Source organism: Emys orbicularis, chromosome 9 (genome assembly GCF_028017835.1).
Source record: "Emys orbicularis isolate rEmyOrb1 chromosome 9, rEmyOrb1.hap1, whole genome shotgun sequence".
Lineage (NCBI taxonomy): Eukaryota > Metazoa > Chordata > Testudines > Emydidae > Emys > Emys orbicularis.
In genome coordinates, this window is record NC_088691.1 from 82,419,354 (window position 1) to 82,441,739 (window position 22,386).

General features: G+C 43.4%; 1 protein-coding gene across 1 annotated transcript; it reads left to right on the top strand.

Moving 5' to 3' along the window:
• The first annotated feature begins 607 nt into the window (after positions 1–607).
• On the top strand, positions 608–21,127 carry LOC135884133 (vomeronasal type-2 receptor 1-like). Its single transcript, XM_065411425.1, has 6 exons — positions 608–840; positions 6,714–7,005; positions 12,669–13,538; positions 17,332–17,559; positions 18,558–18,681; positions 20,130–21,127. The coding sequence occupies exons 1-6, from the start codon at positions 608–610 to the stop codon at positions 21,125–21,127; spliced, it is 2,745 nt and encodes a 914-aa protein (XP_065267497.1).
• The last annotated feature ends 1,259 nt before the right edge of the window (positions 21,128–22,386 follow it).

Consider the following 22,386-nt stretch of genomic DNA (forward strand, 5'->3'; position numbering starts at 1 on the left):
AGGTAGGCACCCCCCAGTGCATCCCTATCATCACCAGACCTCAACTGCTTGTTTTACTGAGTGTCTAATGCCTGCAGCGGACACATCTGTATAAAACATAATAGGATCAGACCTGTTTGTCTCCTTCTGGGATGTGTATTAAAAGGAAGTGCTTGATCCTGCACAGTTTTCCTACTTACCTCAGTAATAGCTCACCTGAATAAGACTTATGAAGAGATAATTAAAAAACATTCTCCTGGTACCTTCCAAAAAGGATCCCTAAGTGTCCTAACTCATTATGGAAACATCAGAGCCAGAATTCTGTCACTTCAGCAGTAGAGAGCACACAAAATAATACAAATAACTTGTTTCTAGCACTTTATTTGGTTATTAAGGAACAGGGCAAATTTTAGGTACTTTTCAAAATAACAGCATAACCCTCACTCTATATAGCGCCTTGCAAATGGGATGTGACTTGACAGTTAGGTAGTGAGGACAGCAAGCTATGTCCCTGGGGAACCTACTTATTCTTTCATAGGCTAGTAGACGTAAATATATGTTCAAGGGCCTCATAAAGGCTTGAATATTTTTTTACATTGATCATTTCCCCAAATTGGCTCCTAATAAAATGGCCAGCATGAAGTTGTACTTGCTTCTAGGATTGTTTGCATTCTTTCTGCGTATGCTGGTCATTCAAGGTGCAGAAGGTACATGTAGATTGCTAGGAAAATTTGATTTACATGGCTATGTGGAATCTGAGAACCATATGCTGATAATAGGAGGAATGTTTCCCATTCACTTCAGGACTATACCAGAAAAAGAACCAACTACTTCAGAGCCAGTGTCACCAAAATGTGAAGGGTAAGACATTTCCCCTCCTGTGCAGGTAGCAGCTTGGCAGATAAATAAGGTGTGTGTGTGTGTGTGTGTGTGTGTGTGCCAGTGCAGGTGTTTTAGTACTGGCTAAAAATGGTAGAATTCGTAAGATGTGCAAACAGTGGCTTCCACTTAAGAGGAGTTGAAGGGTAGCTTTGAGTGGCTTGACCAAGGAAGAACTCTTTTAGACTCACCCGTCAGAAATGCTATCTACAGACTAGACATGGCTCCTTTGGGTATAAGAGACAGATACAGCAAGTGCATCCATTTTTATGGAAGATTTTGCTCAATATTGTGCATAAAGCTGACTCCAGTGTCTAGCCACCAATATGCAGTCAGCAGAATGCCTGTGTTAAAACCTGAATTTTCTAGCGTCATTTATTAATTATTCTGAGCAGTTGTGATGTTCAGCATCTGGCCGGAGGGTACTGGGGATGCTCAATAGTTCCCGGACCCAACAAAGCACTTAAACGGATGCCTAACTTTATGCACACAGCTAATCCCAATGATTTAAGTGGGAATATAAATGAGTTTTAAATTAAGCATCTGCTTAAATGCAGTGCTGGATCAGAGTCTAGGTGCTCAAACACCACTGCAGCGGTTGCAGCATGAAAAACTTGATGGAATAAGGTAGAATAGCCAATACACTAGAAAGGTGTAATTTCTTCTCTAACGCCCCATCATTTACAACACAGAGTAAAATCACACCTGTTTTTGTTGTCCAGTAACCATGAAATAGTGTCTACATTGTGGGGGCACTAAAATGTCACAGATTTTATTGATACATCTTTGTGCTGTTCTGGAAAGGCCATTCTCAGCAAAGAGAGAGCATTATGTACGCTTAAGGGGTTTAAGACTCAGTTTAAGCCAGGGCTATTCACTGCATTCAGTGAACTGTATGGTAGTCTGTACTGTGAATTGCCCAGGGGGACTCTACTAAGACCACTGCAGCGAGATTATGAATAAAGGTAATTGCATACCATGTATTAACCATATTTTGTTCTGTATGTCTTAGGAGCCAATAAAGTTGATTCTGAAAGGAGACAAAAATGGCACAGAACACTTTGCTATTGCTAGTATCATGTGTCCAATGCAGGCAGGTGCTGTGTTCCTGAAGTTTCCATTGCTGTCAATGGGGATTGCAGGTGGTCAGCACCCCTTTTCAGGATCAGACCCATATTGCATACTATTTGAATATAGAACAAGGACCTAATCTTCTTCCCACTGACTTCAATGGATGCTGGTTGGAGGCTATATAGACCCTTGTTTCTTGCACAGAACTTCCATTGAAGTCAACAGGAATTTTGCACAAAAACTGACAATAGAATATGGGCCATAAAAAAGAATCCTTGTAGCCTCAAGCCTGAAAAATGCTAATAACACTTTGTTCCACTAATTTTATTGCATTGTCCTTTTAAACAATATGTAATTTTTATACTTGTTAAAGTTTGCTAGCGAGTAATTCCCTGTAAACCTGCCACTATGATTACTTTGTTGCAAAATGTTTTCTATTATTCTGTAGTGGTAAATAAAGAATCCTAATTCTGAGAAATGCTGAGTGCCAGCAACTCCCAAAGAATTAATTGTGAGTTACATGGGTTTAGCACCCCTCAGGATTTTATCCCCAGTAACTATCACAATAAAGTATTTGTTAAAGCTTCTGGCATTGCTTTAGAAAATAGCAGCAGTATTGCTGGAAATAATATCACATTTCTGAATGTATTGTAAAACAATTGTGCACACATCCCACAGAATGCAAAACAGAGCAGAAATTATGCTTTCTTCTTCTCTAAGGTAACTACAACATAGATTGGAATAGCAATAGATCCGTTTATGTTTCCTCAGGGATTTCTATTGCTGCTTTTGAGAAAGAGGAAGCATATCATATGGAAATAGGATTGGTATATGAGTTGTTTAGATTTTTTTTTCCTTCTCAGAACAAATTGCAAGTAAAGCTGGGTGAATAATTCATAGTGTATAGTTTACATGATGAATCTCACCCCTTTTTCAGTGTGAATTGTCTGTGAAGAGCCATTTTTCTCAAGTGTATTTATTATTTGAAATTGTTCACCATGAATAAGGTCTATAGATTGCATCTGAGCATTTCATTAAAATTTTCATTAGAATTTTGTATCCTGTGTTGGTGAGTCTGGATTGAGCACAAAGGACACATATTTGTGTTAGGTTTCTATTCCCTAACTGAATGAATGTAGTTCTTTGAAATAAAAGTACGGATATAAAAACTCAGGCTTTCAGTATCAGAATTCACTTTCCATTAAGGTGAATTCTCCAGATGGCATGGGTCTTTGGAAATGTTTCCTCCTGTTTCAATCAACAAGGTTTTGCACAAGTGCTTAATTTGTAATTGTGATAAATGAAGGGGGGGGAGGGGATAGCTCTCTTTTATGGACACCCAGCCAGTTAGCTACAAAATCCCTGTTCGTAGCTATTCTTTACTTGCTTTACCTGTAAAAGGTTAAAAAAAACCATAGGTAAAAGAAAGGGAGTGGGCACCTGATCAAAAGAGCCAATGGGAGGGCTAGAAATTTTTAAAATTGGGGGGAAAAAAACATCCCTTTGTCTGTTGTTGTTCTCCGGTCAGAGCAGGACAGGGCTGGAGCTATGCTGTAAAAAGCTTTAAAACCAGGTATGAAAAAGCATCAAATCATACCTCAACCCTACTTATCTGAAACGCCAATTATGTAGTAAATCAGGGAATGTCTAGGAAAACACAATTAGGGTTATTTCTCTTATTTCTTATAGGCTTGTGGACTCCTCTGTGCTAACCCCAGATGCTTTTGTTTTGCTTGTAACCTTTAAGCTGAACCTCAAGAGAGCTATCTTGAGACTTAATTTTTGTAATTGTGTTTTTTAAATCTAGCAAAAGCCTAAGTTCCAAATGTATTTTCTTTCTTTTTTGTTTTTAATAAAATTTACCTTTTTTAAAGAATGGGATTGGATTTTTGGTGCCCTAAGAGGTTTGTGCACATGTTGTTTAATTAGCTGGTGGCAACAGCTGATTTCCTTTGCTTTTCTTTCTCAGCTCTTCCCTGGAGCGGGGTGAAAGGGCTTGAGGGTACCCCACAGGAAGGAATTCCCAAGTGCGGCTTCTGGGTTCTCTAAAAAGGGTTTTTTTGCACTTGGGTGGTGGCAGCATCTACCCATCCAAGGTCAGAGAGAAGCTGTGACCTTGGGAGTTTAATACCAGCCTGGAGTGGCCAGTATTAATTTTTAAAATCCTTGCAGGCCCCCATCTTCTGCACTCGAAGTGCCAGAGTGGGGAATCAGCCTTGACAGTAATGAAAGAGGTGCTGGAGCTAAAGCAATTTTTTACATTCATAACTGATGCAGCAAGCCCAGAGGTCTTGGGACTATGAACTGCCAAGCCTAGAGGTGCCCTGGCACAAATTAAGCACTGGTTTGCACTAAAAAGTGGTTTTAACCAAAATGCCCAGATCTGAGCATCTCTGAAATGTTTGTAGATCTTTGTAAATTTTCCAACCAGTCTGGCTTGAGTTTTCAAGGAAAGCTAAAACTAAGCAGATTTCATGTTTCATGATGACAGCTTCTAATTATTCTAATTATAGCCTGGTCAGAAAGGCTGAGAGAAAATTCAAACAATCTGACTAATCTGCTGAGGGCTTTATCTTTCAAAGTGCAGAGGGCCCTCTACTGTCATTGGAGTCCAACAGAAGTTGAAGGCACTCAGCCGCTGTCAGGATTAGCCCTCATTCTCTGGAAAGGCACTGCATATTTATGACAAGTGAATTAAATTCATCGGCCACAGTCTTTGGTCTGGCTGTGCCATGCTTGGCACAAGACTGGGAGGTGGGAAGAGATAGAAGGGGTAAGAATATTTTCTGATAGTGATTTGTTGTGTTAGTGGAGTTTTGTTTGAGTGTAAATTTATCCTGGGATCGATCAATCTATCCTTCCTTCCTGGAAATACAAATCCCATCACCAGTGGGCCCCTCAGGATTGTTGTCCAGTCATGGGCACATCTTGGCCATGTCAGCTGAACATGTCACAAATAGCAGGTCTGCTGCTGCTACTGCTTCCTGAAGTCCAATAAAAGCAGCAGGGGCTGGAATGCTTCTGCTAGATTTTCTTGGTGACATCCTGGCTTCTTTTTCTGTTTCCCAGGAAGCACCAACATCAAGTGTAGGTTTTAACCCAGAGTGCTAGTTCCAGGCACAGTTTGGACTGTGACTCCATTAGAATGGATTGCATGGATGTGATTGTGGCAACTGGTGCTCCACCTAGAACAGTTAAAGGTTTAAAGAGAGGAAAGACTTGAAGCCTAGGAAAACACTCCTAGGTTTGAATTCATGTAACTTTCCCAGAACATTTCCAGGGGATTGGTGTACATGGTTTCATAATCTCTGAGTTTCTTATTGAATCTCAAGACAAAACTCAGAGGGAAAGGGCACGTTTAGTTAATTAATTAGTTGTAATATTGGAGGAGTATATTGGTTCATATTGAAACCTCAGAGATGAAACATTACAGCTTCTCTATTTTGGTTCTACTTTCCATAGGCAGGACTTTTACAAATTATTATCATTATTAAAGCTTCTAGGGTGTTTGTCTGTGTAGTACCTGGGCACCATTGCACCAATACATAAGCACATCAGCTTTCTCCAGAACAGGAACAAAACTTTCCTTTACTGCTTTACAGATCAAAGCCACTTTAGAAGAGTCACATTGAAGTGGGTTATTTGGTGGCTTATTACCTCCAAGCTCATCACTGAGTCAGTATTTTCCTTATGAGCGGTTTGTAGCACATGCAGTCTGTTAGTGAAGAGAGAGCAGAAGTTGGTTTTAAATCTCAGAATCACATGTTATATAGAAATCAGACAAGTACAATTGTTTCTAATTATGGTGATCTTTCTCCCCTTAACTCTTTATTAAAATAGTTACAATGTAAGAAATGTACTTTTGACTCTCGTGCAACCAACAGCAGTGATTGCTTCTTTTTGTTTTGGTGTCTTGAAAGACTCATAAGGTGCAGTATGAAATAATTAAAGCATTTTCCCTCTGGGTTTGCCCAAATGATGGCAAAGCAGAACAGTAGGGCTTTGAGTGGAGCATGGATTTACACTCAGTTCTGAATAAACCATAATTTCAAAGGCTGAAAGTAAGACAAAGACAAAATTCATAATTTATAAGTTTGCACAGAGCTCCCGCTAAGCTACTGAGGAGATGTAGGTAAAGGCACATGTCCATGGGAGATAGCTGTGAAGAATAAAGGCAATGTCAACTTTGCTTCTGTTTACATTGTGACCTCCTATGTTTCTCTACTTGAAAGAAATCATCTACTGGGATTCTTGGGAGGAACTCCACTGCTGGTCTGATGCTAATGACAAGCTTTTGTCGAGGTGTTCTTAATATAAGATGAGGTGGGTGAGAACAAAGTGTTACTAGAAAATGACGTATCAAAAAAAAGTGGCTGGTTCTCAGCCAGTTTGGCTCTGAGGATGATGGAGTGACTACAAAATAAGGACCTGCTCCTGTAGTCATTACTCAGCTGAATGGTCAGTGATTGCAATAGGATAACAAAGATAATGAGACTACTCATGAGTAAGGGCTGCAGGATTAGACCCTCCATGATCATTCACTTAGTATTCATTTTGGAGCTGATCCTGGGAGGTGCTGAGTGCCTTCTAGGAAGTTTCTGAACATTCTCCAAACAGATCAACTTTTACAGGATCAGATTTCATCAAAACCCATTACTTTTCAGGGAAAACCATGCACTCACAAAATGTGTTGCTTTGCTTTCAGGAATGACACAAGACGTGCGTTCCATGTGAAGTGCTTTTGGCAAATGTATTCAGCACTGACAAATACTTTGTCTTTGCAGGTTTAACTTCCGAGGTTTCCGTTGGGCCAGAGCTATGCTACATGCCATCCAAGAGGTGAACAATAGGCTAGATATTCTACCAAATATAACACTGGGTTATCACATCTATGATACCTGCTTTACAACATCCAAAACTGTTGAAGGGACTTTGGCATACTTGACTGGACAGAATGAAACAATGCCCAACTTCAGATGCAGTGCTGGTGCACCTCTTGTAGCAGTCATTGGAGCTGGTGGATCAACATTGACTATTGCTTCTTCAAGAATCGTAGGGCTCTATTATTTCCCTGAGGTAACTGAAGGTTGTATTTGTTTAAAATCTAAATATAATGAGCAATATTTGAGACAAAGTGGGTGAAGAAATATCTGTTATTGAACCAACTTCTGCTGATGAATGAGACAAGCTTTCGAGCTACACAGAGCTCTTTTTCAGGTCTGGGAAAGGTGCTCAGAGTGTCACAGTTAAACACAAGGTGGAATTTCCCAGACCTGAAGAAGAGCTCTGTGTAAGCTCAAAAGCTTGTCTTCACCAACGGAAGTTGGTCCAATAGAAAAGTTATCTCATCCAACTTGTCTCTCTGAGTTAAGACACCATTCAAGGTGAAGTGGCCAGTCAACACCTTGAATGCTCTTCACTTTGAATGATCTAACACATATTGTAAGAACTTTCCACCATCTTACTGGCTACAAAACAGGCTTAACTGGCCGCTGGAGGACCACTTCTGTGTAGGGGAATCCTTGGCTGGCTCAAAGCCACCCAGTAGCTCATACACTGTTTCCTTCCCAGCAGACAGTGCAGGGACCATGGCTGGGCAAAGAGTGGTGTGACCAAGACTTCTCTGAGTGCTGGTGACCCCTGGCTCCTCATAATTACATTTTCATTGCTAGGCTTCAGAGTGCACACCCAGTTGACTTGGAGCATTCACACTTCTCTCAGCGCTATTGTTTCACGCTGTCTGTATTGCATTGGTTTACACTTGGTTTACCTTTTGAAATTTTTCACCATAACCATAAAGGCTTGTTATTTAGTTTTATTTGAAATGAAAATTTAGGTTCTGGAATACACATACACAGCAACATAAAAATAATCTCTAATGATGCAGCCTATAAAAGCGGCCGCCCAGCCAGGCAGCGGCACAGGAGCCGGCAAACAGGGCTGCTAACAGGGGAGTTTGCGTGGGAGTTGGAAGGGGAGGCAGGAGGGCGCGGTGTCCCGTGTGCTGTGTTCCCCCAGGTGCAGTGGGCAGAGACCACAGCAGCCATGAGCCAAGCAGTGGGGGACACAATGCAGATGATTGCATGTGGCAGCTGCGGTATGTACATGGTCCTAGCGGGGGTGCCTGACCAGAGGTATGTCTGCATGAAATGCCGCCTAATAGAGCTGCTGGAAGAAAAGATCCGAGGTTTGGAGATGCAGGTAGATACCCTGGTAGAGTTTAGAAGGGGGTTCGAGCAGCTAATGGAGCAAAGGCAAGGAGTGGCTGAAGGGGAATGCTCAGGGGTACAGGTGGAAGCAGGGGATAAGGTCTGTGAGGGGGGAATGTCGGGGGGAGAACAAGGGCAGTGGAAGCATGTGACCGTGAGAAGCAGGCCAAGGAAAAGGAGGGCCAGTGAAGGAGAAATAGAGCTCAGGAACAGGTTTGGGTGTTTGGATAACGGGGAAGGGGTGCAGCAGGTGGTAACTGTAGGGGGAAGGGTGAGGAAGAAGAGAAGAGCGGCTAGTCCCATAGAAAGAGGGGAGGAGTTGATGGAGACAGCACCAAATCTGGGCCCCGGGAGGATACAGAATGGCATAAGGGGGACTATAAGGGGAAATAGGAACGGACAGGGGTTGCGACTAGAGGGAACAGGGGATAGATTAGTAGATCGCACTGTCACCAGGCAAAGGCAGGTTTATGTGATTGGGGACTCCTTACTGAGGAGGTTAGACAGGCCTGTGACCAGGGCGGACCCAGAGAACAGAAGGGTGTGCTGTCTGCCGGGCGCTAAGATACGGGATGTGGACCTGCGGTTGAAAAGGATCCTAAAAGGAGCAGGTAAGAACCCCTTGATCATCCTTCACGTAGGAATGAATGACACGGCTAGGTTCTTGCTAGAGAGAATCAAGGGAGATTATGCCAGGCTGGGGAAGACGCTTAAGGAAATCGAGGCTCAGATAATTTTCAGTGGGATTCTGCCTGTTCCAAGAGAAAGGCAGCAAAGGGCTGACAGGATTGTGATGATAAATAGTTGGCTAAGGGAGTGGTGCTATAAGGAGGGCTTTGGGATGTATGGCCACTGGGAGGCTTTCGGGGACAGACAACTGTTCTCACGGGATGGACTTCACCTAAGTAGGGAAGGAAATAGACTTCTGGGAGGGAGGCTGGCTCATCTCATCAAAAGAGCTTTAAACTAGGAACTTGGGGGAGATGGTTGGGAGATGTCCAGTTAATCTCCACGCCAAATTACAACATTGAGAAGGAGGGTGACGAGACAAGAACTGATATAGCCGGGGGGAAGAGATTGGACATAAGAAAGACGGGGGGGGGGGATGGATACTAGACTAATAGGTCATACTGGTGGTACGGTGTCCGTACCAAATCGGATAACTAATGTGAGGGAGGCTAAACGGCATAAATTAAGATGTTTATACACCAATGCGAGAAGCTTAGGTAACAAAATGGAGGAATTGGAGCTCCTGGTCCGAGAAATGAGACCGGATATTGTAGGAATAACCGAAACGTGGTGGAACGGTAGTCATGACTGGAGTACAGGTATGGAAGGGTATGTGCTGTTTAGGAACGACCGGAACAAAGGTAAAGGTGGGGGAGTAGCATTGTATGTCAATAATGAGGTAAACTGTAAAGAAATAATAAGTGATGGAATGGATAAGACGGAGTCTGTCTGGGCAATGCTCACATTGGGTAAAAAAACTACTAGAGCCTCCCCTGGGATAGTGCTTGGGGTGTGCTATAGACCGCCGGGATCTACCCTGGATATGGACACAGAACTCTTTAATGTTTTTAGGGAAGTAAATACTAATAGGAACTGTGTAATCATGGGAGACTTTAACTTCCCGGATATAGATTGGGGAACAAATGCTAGTAACAATAATAGGGCTCAGATTTTCCTAGACGTGATAGCTGATGAATTCCTTCATCAAGTAGTTGCTGAACTGACGAGGGGGGATGCCATTTTAGATTTGGTTTTGGTGAGTAGTGAGGACCTCGTTGAGGAAATGGTTGTAGGAGACAACCTTGGCTCAAGTGATCATGAGCTAATTCGGTTTAAACTAAATGGAAGGATTAACAGAATTAAATCGGAGACTAGGGTTTACGATTTCAAAAGGGCTAACTTTAATAAATTAAGGCGACTAATTAGGGAAGTGGATTGGACTAACATATTTATGGATCTAAAGGCGGAAGGCGCCTGGGATTATTTCAAGTTGAAGTTGCAGGAGCTGTCGGAGGCCTGTATCCTGAGAAAGGGAAAACGGATCGTAGGCAGGACATTTAGACCGAGCTGGGTGAACGAGCGTCTCAGAGGGGTGATTAAGAAAAAACAGAAATCGTACAAAGAGTGGAAGAGGGGAGGGATCAGCAAAGAAACCTACCTTATTGAGGTCAGAGCATGTAGAGATGGAGTGAGAAAGGCCAAAAGCCGTGTAGAGTTGGACCTTGCGATGGGAATTAAAACCAATAGTAAGAGGTTTTATAGCCATATAAATAGGAAGAAAACAAAGAAAGAAGAAGTGGGACCGCCGAAGACTGTAGATGGAGTGGAGATTAAGGATAATCTAGGCATGGCACAATGTCTAAACGAATATTTTGCATCGGTCTTTAATGAGGCTAATGAAGGGTTTAGTAATAGAGGCAGCGTGACAGAGGGGAATAAAGGAGGGGGGGTTGACATTACAGTATCCGAGGTAGAAGCCAAACTCGAACAGCTTAACGGGACTAAATCGGGCGGACCAGATGATCTTCATCCGAGAATATTAAAGGAACTGGCACGAGAAATTGCAAGCCCGTTAGCGATAATTTTTAATGAATCTGTAAACTCGGGGGTGGTACCGTTGGACTGGAGAATAGCTAATGTGGTTCCTATTTTCAAGAAGGGGGAAAAAAGTGATCCGGGTAACTACAGGCCTGTTAGTTTAACATCTGTAATATGCAAGGTCTTGGAAAAATTTTTGAAGGAGAAAGTAGTTAAGGACCTTGAGGTCAATGGCAATTGGGACAAATTACAACATGGTTTTACGAAAGGCAGATCGTGCCAAACCAACCTGATCTCCTTCTTTGAGAAAGTAACAGATTTTTTAGATAAAGGAAATGCGGTGGATCTAATATACCTCGATTTCAGTAAAGCGTTTGATACGGTACCACATGAGGAATTATTGGTTAAATTGGAAAAGATGGGGATCGATATGAAAATCCAGAGGTGGATAAAGAACTGGTTAAAGGAGAGACTGCAGCGGGTTGTACTGAAAGGTGAACTGTCAGGTTGGAGGGAGGTTACCAGTGGAGTTCCTCAAGGTTCGGTTTTGGGTCCGATTTTATTTAATCTATTTATTACTGACCTCGGAACCGAATGTAGAAGTGGGCTGATAAAGTCTGCGGATGACACAAAGTTGGGAGGTATTGCCAATTCGGAGAAGGATCGGGATATCCTGCAGGGAGACTTGGATGACCTTGTAAACTGGAGTAATAGTAACAGGATGAAATTTAATAGTGAGAAGTGTAAGGTGATGCATTTAGGGATGACTAACAAGAATTTTAGTTATAAGCTGGGGACGCATCGGTTGGAAGTGACGGAGGAGGAGAAGGACCTCGGAGTCCTGGTTGATCGCAGGATGACTATGAGTCGGCAATGTGACGTGGCCGTGAAAAAAGCGAATGCGGTCTTGGGATGCATTAGGCGAGGTATTTCTAGTAGGGAAAAGGAGGTGCTGCTTCCGTTATACAAGGCACTGGTGAGACCTCATTTGGAGTACTGTGTGCAGTTCTGGTCTCCCATGTTTAAAAAGGATGAACTCAAACTGTAATGGGTACAGAGAAGGGCCACTAGGATGATCAGAGGAATGGAAAACCTGTCGTATGAAAGGAGACTCGAGGAGCTCGGTTTGTTTACCCTAACCAAAAGGAGGCTGAGGGGGGATATGATTGCTCTCTTTAAATATATCAGAGGGATAAATACCAGGGAGGGAAGAGGAATTATTTCAGCTTAGTACTAATGTGGACACGAGAACAAATGGATATAAACTGGCCGTCGGGAAGTTTAGGCTTGAAATTAGACGACGGTTTCTAACTGTCAGAGGGGTGAAGTTCTGGAACAGCCTTCAGAGGGAAACAGTGGGGGCGAAAGACCTCTCTGGCTTTAAGATTAAGCTTGATAAGTTTATGGAGGGGATGGTTTGATGGGATAACGTGATTTTAGTCAATAAATCAATAACATGCCAGCGCTGGTAATTAGTATCAATGGTCAATGTGGGTCTGGCTGGAGAATCTTGCCCGCATGCTCGGGGTTCTGCTGATCGCCATATTTGGGGCCGGGAAGGAATTTTCCTCCAGGGTAGATTGGCAGAGGCCCTGGAGATTTTTCGCCTTCCTCCGCAGCATGGGGCAGGGGTCGCTTGCTGGAGGATTCTCTGCGACTTGAAGTCTTTAAATCATGATTTGGGGACTTCAACAGCTGAGTCAAGGGAGAGAATTATTCCAGGAGTGGATGGGTCAGATTTTGTGGCCTGCATCATGCGGGAGGTCAGACTAGATGATCATAATGGTCCCTTCTGACCTTAAAGTCTATGAGTCTATGAGCAGTTTGAGGCTGCATAGTCACATTATACACTGGGCCCCCGCTTTGGTGAATGTTGCCCTATAAATACCAAAGATAGCTAAATAGAAGAAAGTGAAAAACAAAGCGGTAACTGGGCCAGTAATCCCTGCCTCAATCCTTTTTTTTTTTTTTTTTTTTTTGTAGGTTGGTTATTCCTCCTCCTGCTCGGTTCTTTCTGACAAATACCAGTTCCCTTCCTTTCTGCGCACTATACCGAATGATAACCATCAGTCACTGGCTATGGCAGAACTTGTTCGACATTTTGGTTGGGTATGGATAGGAACAATAGCAGCAGATGACGACTATGGAAAATATGGAATCAAGTATTTTAAACAAAATGTAGAGAAATCTGGAATCTGCATTGCTTTCTCTGAGACCATTCCAAAAATATTTTCCAGGGAAAAAATACTAGCAGTTGTGGAAGCTATAAAAGAATCCACAGCAAATATCATTGTAGTGTATTCCTCTGATATTGACCTCAGTCCCTTAATGGAAGAAATTGCAAACAGTAACATTACTGGCAAAACCTGGATTGCAAGTGAGGCCTGGGTTACATCAGCACTAATTGCTAAACCTGAATATTTTTCATTCCTTGGTGGGATCATTGGTTTTGGAGTACGGAGAGGTGACATACCAGGATTAAAAGACTTTCTGCTTGATGTGCATCCAGATAATGATGCTAGTGATGACTTGACTATTGAGTTCTGGCAGACTGCTTTCAATTGCACTTGGCCTAACAGCACGGTACCTTATAATACAGATTTTAGAATAAATGTAACAGGTCGAGAGAGTGGAGTACATCCTGTTTCTGATCTGCTCTGTACTGGAAAGGAGAAACTAGAGGACATAAAAAATACCTACCTGGATGTTTCAGAGCTCAGAATAACATATAATGTCTATAAAGCTGTGTTCACTGTGGCCCATGCCCTTAACAATTTAGACACCTGTGTAGAAGGAAATGGACCATTTCCAAAAAATTCCTGTGCAATTATATATGATTTTGAGCCCTGGCAGGTAAGCATTGCTTTTCCCTATCATAATTTTACATAATGAATTAAAGAGAGAACTTTAATGTGGTATCTGCAATTGCATTTAACTTTCTTTTAATTTTTAAAAGTGTAGCTATAAAGAAAATAAATTCAATATTAATAGCAGAAAAATTAAATATAAAATGAGTAATAGGTAAATTTGAAATATATGCTGAAATCAAGTGACGAGTTATGGTTTGCACTAAATGAGCCTGATTCAGATTTTGCTTACACCTGTGTAAACCGGGTGGAAGGATGGTATTGTGGTTAGGGCCTCTACCCTAAGAGTCAGGAGACCTGGCTTCAGTTCCTTGCCCAACCACAGACTTCCTGTATGACCTTGGGCTAGTCAGTCTATATATGAGTTAATAATAGCACTTCCCTATCCCACAGGGATGATGTGAGGTGCTCAGATATTATTATTTGATTTACCATAAGACCAGGAGCCTCAGTCATGGACCAGGACCCCGTTGTGCGAGGTGCTGTACAAACATAGAACAAAAAGATAGTCCTTTCCCTAAAGAGCTTACAGTCATGGGTCAGACAAAAGATCAATGGCTACAGACAGACCGATAGGGGAGTACAAGGAAACAATGAGACAATATTGGTCAGCATGATAGGCTGTAAGTAGATAACAGAATGGAGTTATGCTGGTGTGAAATCAGAATCAGGCCCTTTGAACATAAGGTCGTCATTAGCTGAGACTGTGTTTATTATGTTGTCTGTGCGCATTTTGTGATGTCTTTTCCTTGCTTTCAAGTTCTTGGGTTTTGTAAATGATGTGAGAGATAACTACTCTAGGCCAGAGTCTGATACTCTTACACTGAGTAGCACCTTGCTCCACAAGTAGCCTCACTGATTTCATGGGGACTAGTTGAGGAGTAAGGTTCTACCCAACATGAGTAAGGGTGGCAGAAATTGGTACAATGTTATCACTTGGACACACCAGACATAGAAGGTATATATGTGATGGGTTGGATCACAGAAAACCCCTTGGGAACTGCCAACTGATGTGCTGGGACTACCTCTGAGCCCGCTTTCCCTAGCAGCTTGGGACTTCAGAGCTCTGCCTGGTTTGAGCCAGACATGCTAGCCTGCTACAAACTTGGATCCAGGTCTGAACAACGTCCCCCAAAAGTTGCAGGCTTAACTGAAAACAGCTTAAGAAGTGTTCCTGTCCCCAACACTCAGATGCCCAGCTCCCAATGGGGTCCAAACCCCAAATAAATCCGTTTTACCCTGTATAAAGCTTTATCCAGGGTAAACTCATAAATTGTCCCCCCCCCCCAGTATTAATACATACTCTGGGTTAACTAATACAGGGTTACCATTCGTCCGAATTCCCCCGGACATGTCCGGCTTTTAGAGTTAAAAATAGCGTCCGGGGGGAATTTGTAAATGTCCAGACTTCCCCCCCATGCAGAGCGCGCGCGGCTGACAGGGCAGCTGGCCGGATGGTGCCACTTACATGGGGCTCCGACAGCCAGAGAGAGCCCCTCCTCCACTTCCCCCTCCTCTCCCCTGCAGCTGAGAGCACTCCCTCCCTCCCTCCCTGCATTCACAGATCACCAGCCGGCCGCACCGGCAGTCTGGAGCTCCTCCCCCTGCTCCTCCTCCCCAGCACGCTGGTCGGAGCGGCAGGGTAAGGGGGCCAGGGGGTCGGAGAAGGGGCAGGGAGGTTCTGGAGTGGGCAGTCAAGAGACAGGGAGCGGGGGGGGGGGGGGGGTCGGGAGTGCGGGGGGGGGCTTTCTGGGGGGTGTGAATAAGGTTTTGGGCAGTCAGGGTACAGGTAGGGGGTAGGGTCCGGGGGGGGCAGTTAGGGTGGGGGGGTCTCAGGAGGGGGCAGTTAGGGGACAAGGAACAGGGAGGCTTAGGTAGGGGATGGGGTTCTGGAGGGCAGTTAAGAGCAGGGGTCCCAGGAGGGGTGGTCAGGGGACAAGGAGCGGGGGGGGGGGTTGGGAGTTCTGGGGGGGGGCTGTCAGGGGGCAGGGGTGGGGAGAGGGATCGGAGCAGTCAGGGGACAGGAAGCAGAGGGGTTTAGATGGGTCGGGAGTTCTGGAGGGGGCTGTCAGGGGGTGGGGAGTGGTTGGATGGGGCGTGGGAGTCCCAGGGGTCTGTCTGGGGGTGTGGATAAGGGTTGGGGCAGTCAAGGGACAGGTAGGGGGTAGGGTCCTAGGGGGCCAGTTAGGATGGGGGGAGGGTCTCAGGAGTGGGCAGTCAGGGGACAAGAGGCAGGGAGGCTTAGGTAGGGGGTGGAGTCCTGGGGGGCAGTTAGGGGCAGGGGGTCCCAGGAGGGGTCAGTCAGGGGACAAGGAGCGGGGGGGAGGGTTGGGGGTTCTGAGGGGGGCGGGAAGTGGGAGGGGCGGGGCTAGGGCAGGACAGGGGCGGGGCTAGGGCAGGGCTCCTCCCATCCTCTTTTTTGCTTGCTGAAATATGGTAACCCTAACTAATAAGTAAAAAGTGATTTTATTAAATACAAAAAGTAGGATTTAAGTGGTTCCAAGTAATAACAGACAGAACAAAGTGTGTATTATTACCCAGCAAAATAAAATAAAACACGCAAGTCTAAACCTAATACAGTAAGAAAGTGATCACAGATGAAACCTCACCCTCAGAGATGTTCCAGTAAGCTTCTTTTACAGACTAGCCTCCTTCTAGCCTGGGTCCAGCAATCACTCACACCCCTGTGGTTACTGTCCTTTGTTCCAGTTTCTTTCAGGTATCCTTTGGGGGCGGAGAGGCTATCTCTTGAGCCAGCTGAAGACAAAATGGAGGGGTCTCCCAGGGGCTTAAATAGACTTTCTTTTGTGGGTGGAGACCCCCTCCTCTCTCCTATGCAGAATCCAGCTCCAAGATGGAGTTTTGGAGTCGCATGGGCAAGTCACATGTCCATGCATGACTCAGTTCCTTACAAGTAGCAGCCATTGCTTACATGCTACCTTGAACGTCCCCAGGGAGACTTCTTATTTGGATTAGAGTCTTCCAAGGTTCCTATGTCTCTTAAGTGTTTCTTGATTGGGCACTTAACTTGCAAATTCCTTTCTTAAGAAGCTGACCAAATGCCTTACTAAGGCTACTTAAAATCAAACAAGTACACAGCCAATATGTATAACTTCGAATACAAAAATGATACATGCATACAAATAGGATGAATATATTCAGTAGATCATAACCTTTTGAATGGCATATGTAGCATAAAACATATTCCAGTTATATATATTCCAGGGAATGAAGCAGCTCCTTAGCTATGTAAATTTGTCACAGGCCCACTTAAATTAATGGGTTTAGGATAATTTATACTAGATGAGGATCTGCCCCAATATATGTCAGAGGAACTTGAGGCCATTATTTTTCCCAGAGAGTGGAGAATGCTGTAGGTGAAATGAACTTCCATCTGAGGTGGTAAAATCAAGTAGTATTAATGGACCTGAGCAGAATTACACAGAAGTTTTACTACATAGAATTTAATGAGTTAAAAGGAATATTATTCAGTTTGGTAGCGTAATAAGCAGCAAGCAGCCCATCCTTTTGGGGACACGGAAGGGGATTTTTCATCAGTCATGCTTTTCTTCCTATGGGAGGGATTACTTGACCACTTATCTGGCACAAGATTATATGTACATATATTTTAAAACTTATCTTACTTTAAGTTTTTAAAATCTTTGAGGCAATTCTAGACATGACAGGTCCATGTCCTACTTCAGATCCTTCCCAGCTATGTAACTAGTGTACATAACTCTGTAAATTAATTTGACAATCACTTTCCCCCTGTTTTATAGTTAATGTACTATCTGAAGAATGTTAAATTTACCACCTTTGACAATGAGCTAGTAAAGATAGATGACAATGGAGATGTGTATGCGTCATATGACATTATAAACTGGCAGTTGAATGAGACTGGAGAAATCTCCTTTGTGAAGATTGGAATCTATAATGATACAAAAGATGGGCATGAGATGAAGATATATAATAACGACTCCATATTCTGGAACACTCCAACATTAAAAGTTAGTAATCTTTGCCTCTTTTCTTCTTAATGGACCTCTGTGACTACTGAGACTGGTGTTATGCAAATTAATTTTTTTTACTGTTACTTTGCCTGCTGTTATCCCACCTCCTAGTCATTTCCCTACCTCTATTTGTCTGTTTATTTAATTGCTGTGTATAGTCAAAATACTAGATTGTAAAATCTCTGGGGCAGGGATTGTAATTTGTGTTGTGTGCACAGAGTATAGGTACAAATGGGGCTCTTATCCCTAATTATGGTCAGTAGGCACTGCTGCGATAGAAATAAATAATAATAATAATAATGATTAATAAAAGACAGTGCAGACTAGCCTGTGATTACTTAGTGTTGGCCATATCATGAAGTCCTTACTCACTGACTTAATGGGAGTGTTGCCTGAGTAAGGATTGCAGGTTTTGGCCCCTTAGAAAGCTTTTTTGAACATTTTTCAATGTGTTTGAAGTCACATATTTAATAAACAAATATATCTGTTTGTTCAAATACATATATAATATCTTTGTTTAGAAACCAATCTTATCTAGAAACCAGTCTGTTTGGTTATGTACAGAGCTATAGAGCTTTTTGTACAGGATATTATTTTCATTTAAAATACAACCTGTTTCTTCTTTATAAAAATGTATTCTTTTACTCTTTGGGTGACGTTTGCTTCCTCTCTCAGTAATGGATAACTTTTTTTTTTTTTGCATTTTTAATGTTCCAGCAGCACATTAATTATTTAGTACACACTGCTGTACTTTAGTCTGGCCAGCACATCTGGTGGAAAAATAACAAATAATACATTTGATCTGGAGCACAAAGCCGAGCTCTTAAGTTTTAGGGGTGGAAAAAAGATGACAAGGTTCCAATGATAATAAATGAACTTTTTTGGGAGCCCAGGTTTGCACATTGGGAATGATCCATTTTTAGCTACATATTTATATACCTAATGCATTTCTCTGTAGAAGAAATAGATTTGACATTGTATTCTGTTCCTTTTAGCCTCCTCGTTCTGTATGTACTGAAAACTGCCAACCTGGTGCTAGAAAGGGGATCCGACACGGGGTGCCTGCATGCTGTTTTGTCTGTATTCCATGTGCAGATGGAGAGATAAGTAATGAAACAGGTACAGCACAAAAGCCTCATGCAGGGCCGGCTCCAGGCACCAGGCACCCAAGCACATGCTTGGGGCGCAACTGATAAGGTGCGGCGGGGGGAGCGCGGCACGGCATTCCGCGGGGGGGGCGCTCCGTTGGCGCGGCGCTCGGCGGGGGGGCGGCGCGGGTGCGGTGCTGGGGGGGGGGGGTGTTCCGGCGGCGCCCGGCGGGGGGCGGGGGCGGGCTCCGGCGGCGCGGCGCTCGGGGGGGGGGTGTTCCGGCGGCGCTCGGCGGGGGGCGGCGCTTTTTTTTGCTGCTTGGGGCAGCAAAAAAGTTAGAGCCGGCCCTGGCCTCATGTAAGAATAAATAGGTATAGACATATCACTGATTTCATCCAGATAATATAATAGATCATTCAGATCTATATGAGATAAAATTAGAATGACCAGAGTCCTTTCAGATACGGTAGAATTTTTGTAACAGGCAAACTCAGGGCTTCATAAAATCTCTCTCTGTCTACGGTATTTCTAGAACACCCTTCACCATTGTATTGAGGTACTTATACCTAAACACTCCAATTCAGTATGAAAATATTTCTGAAAACTCAACATTTTCCACAAAACTGAAATTCAGTTTCCCAGCTAGCTCTATTTTAAATACCAGCTGTTAATTCATAGATTATACAGCCAGAAGTGACCATTTTGATCATCTAGTCTGATCTCCTAGGCCATAGGACTTCTGAATTAATTCCTGGTTGAACTAGAGTAATCTTTTAGAAAAATATCCAGTCTGATTTAAAAATTGCCAGTGATGGAGAATCTACCACAACCTTTGGTAAGTTGTTCCAATGGTTAATTATCTTCACTGTTAAACATTTGCACCCTATTTTGAGTCTGAATTTCTTTAGCTTCAACTTCTAGCCATTGGATCTTGTTATATCTTTGTCTGCTAGACTGAAGAGCCCTCAGTTACCAAATTTCTGACCCCCATGTAGGTACTTAGAGTGTGATCAATCACCCTTAACCTTCTCTTTGGGTAGTAAAGAGATTGAGCTTCTTGAGTCTTTCACTGTAAAGTATGTTTACCAATCATTTTATCAGTCTCATGGCACTTCTCTGAACCCTCTACAATCCTTCAACTATTAGGAACATGTCAACATGAAGAATGCTATTTAAATGACATAGCATGCCTTATACCAGCTATTTTCAATTAATGAAATGCATTGGCTAAATTTTATCCCCAGCAGCTATCCCAGTTAAGTGGGGGTGAGATTCCATTAGCAGGCGGAATCCATCTGCCCAAACTTCTTAGTGGTTAACTTCTGTGCTTCACCGGACTGGAAAAAGCTTTATTTTGTATCTCCCCGCCCCCAGAAAACACACATCTGTAGCAAACTTGGTAATGAGAGTCTTTTTCAAACAGATACATTTAACAGTCCATGCCTAAATCAATTAAAAATATTTTATGTATTTAACAGATGCAAGAGAATGCTTTCCATGTCCTGATGATTACTGTTCCAATACACTCAAGAATGAATGTGTGCTAAAGGAGGTGGAGTTTCTGGCTTATGATGAAGCTTTAGGGACCACACTGGTAGCTCTCTCTCTATTTGGAGCTTGTATTGTCCTTTCTGTGACCATTGTTTATAGGATGCACAGGGACACTGCTCTTGTGAAAGCCAATGACCGAGGGTTGAGCTTTCTCATTCAGCTATCTCTTGTCATTACTTTGTTAACTTCCTTCCTTTTTGTTGGTAAACCAAAAGAATGGTCGTGTCAGATCCGCCAAGTGACTCTTGCCCTGGGGTTTTCTCTTTGCTTGTCCTGTATACTGGGAAAAACTATTGCACTCCTGTTAACATATAGAGGTAGCAAGTTGAAGGCTGCAGAGAAGCATGACCATATATCCATGCAATCTTTTCATCAAAAACTTCTTGTGCTAATTTCTATGATAATTGAAGTGTGTATTTGCACGGCCTATCTCACATGTATACCTCCATATGTGTACAAAAATATGGAATTCCAAAATGTAAAGATAATTCTTGAGTGTAATGAAGGCTCCATAGAATTTTTATGTACTATGTTTGGGTTTGATGTATTTCTTGCTGTATTATGCTTCATCACTGCCTTCATAGCTCGCAAGTTACCAGATAATTTTAATGAAGCTAAATTTATCACTTTTGGGATGCTGGTATTCTTCATAGTCTGGATTTCTTTTGTTCCAGCCTATTTAAGCACAAGAGGGAAATTCAAAGTAGTTGTTGAGATATTTGCAATTTTGGCCTCAAGCTTTGGTTTGCTTGGTTGCATATTTCTGCCAAAATGTTACATTATTTTATTGAAGCCAGAAAGGAATACAGAGGAAATAATCTCGGGCAAAGCCACCACTAATGACAAGAGTGCTCCATCCACCTCAGCTTCATGCACCAGTGAGGTTACCAACAGTACCCTCTCCACAATGGTACTTGATGAGTAGTAGTAGGTTATTTTAGTCCTTGCTCTTCAGCATTTACTGTGATGATGTGCTTTATCTTCCTCAGTACTGATAGACAATTCCAGTGGATTCTCATGTATCATCAAATTGCCATTATTTCCAGTGGAAGTTATGGATTCTGGTTCTCGATGACACAACCAAATTCACACCATATTACATGTGCTGAGAAAATAATGCAGGTCATCACTGGGGAGCTTTTATGGTTGGATTTTTGCTTTTCTGATAAATAAATAGGGGTGTGTGTGGACAGTGCAGGGTGAGAGAGATGGAATGAGAGAAGCATATGTTCTTGTGGGATATTAAATGCTTGTCTTTAGGGCTGTGTGAAACCTACTTGCTCTGATTATGTGTTTCAGCAAACGTTACCTTTAGGTATGCTTGCCAACTTTCTAATTGCAAAAAACCGAACACTATTGCCCCACCCCTTCTATGAGGCCCCACCCCTTCTCCGAGGCCCTGCAACTGCTCACTCCACCCCACCTCCCTCTGTGGCTCACTCTCCCCCACCCTCACTCACTCACTCATTTTCACCGGGTTGAGGCAGGGGATTGGGGTGTGTGGGGGGGTGAGGGCTCTGGCTGGGGGTGAGGGCTCTGGGGTAGTGCTGGGAATGAGGGGTTTGGGATGCAGGAGGGGGCTCAGGAGTTGGGATGTGGGAGGGGGTTCGGGGTGGAGGCTCCAGGTGGCGCTTACCTCAGGTGGCTCCCAGGAAGCAGTGACATGTCTCTCCAGCTCCATGCACTGCCCCCGCCCACAGGTGCCACTCCTGTAGCTCCCATTGGCCACGGTTCCTGGCCAATGGGAACTGCGGAGCCAGCACTCGGGGTGGGGCGGTGCGCGGAGCCCCCATGGCCACCCTTATGCCTAGGAGCTGGAGGGACATGCGAGCTGCTTCCTGGGAGCCATGCAGAGCTGGGTAGGGAGCCTGCCAGCCCTGCGCCAACCGGACTTTTAAAGGCCCAGTCACCAGAGCCACCAGCATCCCTTTTTGACCAGGTTTTCCAGTTGCACAGGTTTGGTTTACACAGGTTTGGGACAATCAAAATTGATATTAAATTTTGGCTTCATTTCAAAAAAATTAAAAGGGTCAGATAAATCTGTGCAAACATTCTGAGCTTTATCAGTTCAATTTAGAAACTAACAAAACTCACTTGGATTCCCCTACCAAAGTTCCTTCCCTTCCCCTAGCAGGCTGTGGGCTCCTCCCTTTTCTTTAGTTGTCTTCCAGCATCAGAAGTCCA

Coding starts and splice junctions, on each gene's coding strand:
- LOC135884133 (XM_065411425.1), top strand. CDS start 608: ATGGCCAGCATGAAGTTGTACTTGCTTCTAGGATTGTTTGCATTCTTT. Junction 841..6,713: donor GTGTCACCAAAATGTGAAGG/GTAAGACATTTC, acceptor TTGTCTTTGCAG/GTTTAACTTCCGAGGTTTCC. Junction 13,539..17,331: donor ATGATTTTGAGCCCTGGCAG/GTAAGCATTGCT, acceptor CCTGTTTTATAG/TTAATGTACTATCTGAAGAA.